Source organism: Chanos chanos, chromosome 5, assembly GCF_902362185.1.
Source record: "Chanos chanos chromosome 5, fChaCha1.1, whole genome shotgun sequence".
Lineage (NCBI taxonomy): Eukaryota > Metazoa > Chordata > Actinopteri > Gonorynchiformes > Chanidae > Chanos > Chanos chanos.
The window spans coordinates 51,190,423-51,195,422 of NC_044499.1; the positions used below are offsets into that span (position 1 = coordinate 51,190,423).

The 5,000-nt window shown below is 47.9% G+C and overlaps 1 protein-coding gene across 3 annotated transcripts in view; it reads left to right on the plus strand.

Moving 5' to 3' along the window:
- slc38a10 (solute carrier family 38 member 10) overlaps positions 1-5,000 on the plus strand; it is a 24,320-nt gene that overhangs the window by 15,998 nt on the left and 3,322 nt on the right. For 2 of the 3 annotated variants that reach the window (XM_030774374.1, XM_030774375.1), the window contains exons 12-14: positions 1,385-1,598; positions 3,749-3,949; positions 4,429-4,842. In XM_030774374.1, coding sequence (XP_030630234.1) covers positions 1,385-1,598; positions 3,749-3,949; positions 4,429-4,842 — 829 coding nt within the window. The remainder of the gene's footprint in view (positions 1-1,384; positions 1,599-3,748; positions 3,950-4,428; positions 4,843-5,000) is intronic. The other variant, XM_030774376.1, reaches the window with a different exon arrangement.

Sequence of the window (5,000 nt, forward strand, 5' to 3'; positions counted from 1 at the left end):
TTGGATGGCATCAGAGACCCTTGCCTCTCTGTGTGTGTGTCTGTGTGTGTCTCTGTCTCTGTGTGTGTGTGTGTGTGTCTCTGTGTGTGTGTGTCTCTGTGTGTGTCTGTCTGTGTGTCTCTGTGTGTGTCTGTCTGTGTGTGTCTGTGTGTGTGTCTGTCTGTGTGTGTGTCTGTCTGTGTGTGTCTGTCTGTGTGTGTCTGTCTGTGTGTGCGTCTGTGTGTGCGTCTGTGTGTATCTGTCTCTGTGTCTGTGTGTGTCTGTCTCTGTGTGTGTCTGTGTGTGTCTGTCTCTGTGTGTGTCTATGTGTGTCTGTCTCTGTGTGTGTCTCTGTGTGTCTGTCTCTGTGTGTGTCTCTGTGTGTCTGTCTCTGTGTGTGTCTGTGTGTGTCTGTCTCTGTGTGTGTCTATGTGTGTCTGTCTCTGTGTGTGTCTCTGTGTGCCTGTGTGTGTGTGTCTGTCTGTGTGTGTGTGTGTGTGTCTGTCTGTGTGTGTGTGTGTGTCTGTGTGTGTGTCTGTCTGTGTGTGCGTGTGTGTGTGTGTCTGTGTGTGTGTGTGTGTGTGTGTGTGTGTCTGTGCCAATGTGCGAGAGCCTGCGCGGTCCCTCCCCTTCACACAGGGGAGAGTTTGACCAGAGATGCATCATTCCGTGGGTCTTGTCTCTAACGGGCACAGCAGATGTTTGGGTTCGGCGGGAGCGTGTCGTTATGCCAGCCCGCTGGCCGTTCGTGCCAGGCAGATAAAGGCGCCCAGTTTGACCCCCTGCCCAAAACGTGACTCCTGAGTCAAAAGTCCAGTCTCTGTGACTCTCACAAACGTTTACACTGTCGAAAATGAAAAGTCTGCCCGTATTTATGACCAACACTTAGTCAGACATCTCAAGTGATGGAGTTGTTGTTAAAGACCTGGTAGGGAGAGAAAAGAGCTTTCTGGAATGTGCACTAGGTGTAAAATATCATATTGATCCAATCTTAGCTTATCTATGTGTCAGCAGTCATAATTTTTTATGTAGCTATTACATTGTAGCTGTTCAGGTCATTTGTGAGTGTTGATTTTACCATAAAAGTTTCAGTGTAACATTTCCCAGAGGTGCTCAGAGTTAATCTCACAGAGTTATTCTGTAATCCATTAACACCTGCAGTGTCGCAGTGACGCTCCGGTCTCAGTTATGTTTACTCTCGTGAGTGTGGATAATATAAACACTAAAACCTGTTAACACTGTTAAGATTTAATTTAACACTGGCCCTGTTTGCCGTATGCACAAGACAGCTGCTCCAGTGTAGTAGTGGTACCAGATGTTTCCGTAAACCTCTCCTTATGTTGATTCTCTCTCTCTCTCTCTCTCTCTCTTTCTCTCTCTCTCTCTTTCTCTTTCTCTCTCCCAGTTGGTGCTGTGGGTTGGTTTGGGTATTCTCCTTATCAGCACTGTCACCACTCTGTCGATCTCCTCCAATCAGCCGCCAGGTAAAGTTCCTTTGCCTGGCCCCGCCCTCTCCCACAAGGCTGACGACAAACCGCCCGTGGAACTGCCCAAAATACCTGGTAACTTTCACACCGTTCACGCTGAGAGAGAACGAGTGAGAGATGGAGAGAAAGAGGGTGAGTGAGATGGAAAAAGAGAGGGGGGGCGGTGAGGTGTGGGGGGGTGTTTGGGATGGAGAGAGAGAGAGAGTGTGTGTATGTAAAGTGTTTGAGGACACATGTCTCTGGACCAGAGTGATGTCCTTCAAAGTCGAGCAGTTTCTGTCCCTGAGCAGCTGTGAGAGAGAGACAGCCAGCTGTGAGAGAGACAGTCAGCGGCGTTTTCCATGTTATAGCTATGAGAGAGACCGTCAGCGGCATTCTCCCTGTTATAGGGGTCTGTGGGGGGGGGGGGTAAAAAGCCGTGGTAAGAACGTCCCAGAATGATGAGCTTTGAGTTTGAGTAAGGATCATAAAATGTATGTATATACACTCATTCACCTTCTCTCTTTCTCTCTCACACTCTCTTTCTCACTCCATCCCCTCTTTCTCCCTCTCTCTATCTGAAGGTCCCTCTCTCCCTCTATCTCTGTCGCCCTCCCCATCTCTCTCTCAGCCGTGTTTCCGGCCAGCTGCCCTCTGCAGTGTGCCGTAAACAGGAAACAGGTGTGGAAGTGGGTGTCCGATCAGTGATAAATGCCAGTGTCAGAGAGAGGGAAGGAGGGAGGGAGAGAGTGAACAGAGCAGTGAAGGCCAGTCGTGTGTGTGTGAGTGTGTGTGTGTGTGTGTGTGTGTGTGTGTGTGTGAGTGAATCAATGCACAAAAGTGTCCTTTGGTTTCACAGATGGGTAAGACATGAAGTAGGATGATTAGTTAGCATAAGCAATTCTCTATCATTGTTTATCTCTCTCTCTGTCTGTCTGTCTCTCAGTCTTTCTTCACGCTTTTTTCGCTGTTTTTCTGAAGCAGTTCTGTGAGCATTTCGTGTGGTTTGTTATGATGAGAGCTTGATTGGTCTGACTAGCACATTGTTTATTCTGTGGTTCAGAGCTGAGTGAAGGAATATGGGTTTAAAGCGGACATAAGGAGAAGGTTGCTGAATTAAAGATTTGTCCTAGCTCTGATGCTAAAGGCTAACAGAATGCCTCTCTTATTCTGGTGATGGGAGCTCCAGACGAAGGCCCAGAGAGAAGACTCATACATATAAGGCCCTGAGAGAAGACTCATACATATTCACAACATGTTAATGATTTTCGGCCCTTCACAACAGCCGCACTCTCTCTCATATTAAAAAAAAAAAAAATTGAGTATTGTGTATTATGAGTTTATACCAAGAGTAATTCAGCAGTTTAGAGAAAGCGTTTGACATTTGGGTGAGGCTGGCAGGCGGACAGTCGGACTGAATGATGTCATTTGAATAAGTCTATGAGAGAGCTTGAAAACTGTAAATATTCATAAATATTCAAAGTTTTTTTTTTTTTTTTTTATTCAAGACAAAAAGGCATCAGTTTTTTATCTCTTTGATACTGACACTTACAGTTCTCTCTCTTCTTCTTTTTTTTCCCCCCTTCATTCTCACTGTTATTGAGTGTTCTCTGACGCCCTCTGCTGTCTTCTCTTCTCTGCTCTGCTCTGCTCTGCTCTGCTCTTCTCTTCTCTTCTCTTCTCTCTTCTCTTCTCTTCTCTCTTCCTCTCTTCTCTTCTCTGCTCTGCTCTGCTCTTCTCTCTTCTCTTCTCTTTTCTCTTCCTCTCTTCTCTGCTCTTCTCTTCTCTTCTCTTCTCTTCTCTCTTCCTCTCTTCTCTTCTCTGCTCTGCTCTGCTCTTCTCTTCTCTCTTCTCTTCTCTTTTCTCTTCCTCTCTTCTCTGCTCTTCTCTTCTCTGCTCTGCTCTGCTCTTCTCTGCTCTTCTCTTCTCTTCTCTTCTCTTCTCTTCTCTTCTCTTCTCTTCTCTTCTCTGCTCTGCTCTGCTCTGTGACACTCTGGTGTTGAGGACAGATTTTTCTCTGTAATGTTTCGATATCGTGGGTCCATCTGTGGAAGGCGTGAGATGCCGTAAAAAACGCTGTTTATGTTTATTCTTTTACGTTTATTGTGCCTTTTTCTCCCCGTGTAGTGTGGTAACCATGACTACAGACCTCTGTGCTGTATGGAGAGTTTGGATTTGTCGGGTGTGAAAGCCTATAGGCAGAGTATTAAAACTGAGCAGAGAGAAGAGTCATGACAGGATAGGCTGAGAGTCACAGCTCAGAGGCCTGCTGACGATAGCTCTGACTCTCGTTTGACCCACAGTGGTGGAGAAGGCCGTGGAGGTCGGTTTGGAGGAGAGAGGAGACAAAGGCAAGCCCGTCCCTGAGCAGCCCAAACACGCGGCGGAGGAGCGACGGCTGGAGGACAAGGAGCCTGCCGAGCCTCCTCAGATTAAAGTTCCCCTGGAGGTGCCTGACACGCAGAAAAAACAGGAGGAGGTGCAGCTAGACAGACCTGACGGAGGTAACGCAAGACAATGAGCCTGAGTGTGTGTGTGTGTGTGTGTGCGGGAGACCGAGAGAATATGAGGCCTGAGTGTGTGTGTGTGTGTGTGTGTGTGTGTGCGGGAGACCGAGAGAATATGAGGCCTGAGTGTGTGTGTGTGAGAGAGAGAAAGAGACAGAGAGAATGCAGTTCTTCTGTGTGAGTGAGTGTGCCCGGGAACACAGAGAGAAGACAAATCGAATGTGAAAACAGCTGGATCTCTGACTCAGTGGGAACTTAAACTTTCCATCACTTCCTGATTGTATGTAGAGTCCTTTACAACTGTGAAAACATTCGAGTGAAATGCCATTTCTGTAGAAATTCACTTCTCTTTAAAAAGGCTTGTACTTGATAAGACCTGACACTCATTCAGTTCTGATGGCTGCTGTGTAAAGAGGTGATAAAAAGCATTAGAGAAGGGGGGAGAAAAGAAATCAAACCGCACACCTGTCCTCCAGGTGTGGCAGTACCGGACGGAGAGGCCCATCGTCATGAACCTCCCATTCCACACGACGAGGTCAAAGTCGACGAGAAGAAAAACCTGGAGGAGCTGGAGGAGGACGTAAAGAAACCCAATAAGGAGGTGGAGGAGGAGCTGGAGGAGCAGGGGGCGGGGCAAGCGCAGGACGTGGTCTTGGAGCCTGCGCAGGAGAAGGTGGAGCCTGTGAAGGAGCCGCAGAAGCCAGTGGCACAGGAGGCGGTGGAGGAGAAGAAAATGGCCAACGAGGTTTTGGACAAACCCGACCCAAATGTACCCAAAAATCCAGATCCAGTGGTGGTCCACAAAGTCCCGGAGCACCAGCCTGTGGGGGATGAGAGAGACCCAAAGGCAGAGGAGCAAAACAAAGCAGCAGGCGTCGCCGTGGGAAACCGTGAGTATGGCCGTTTTCACTGTGGCTTTTTTTTTTTCTCTCCCTCACATTGTGTTCTGCATACACTCAATCACTCTCTTCTCTCTCTGCATACACTCAATCACTCTCTTCTCTCTCTGTCTCCATCTCTCTCTGTGTGTGTCTCTCTCTCTCTCTTC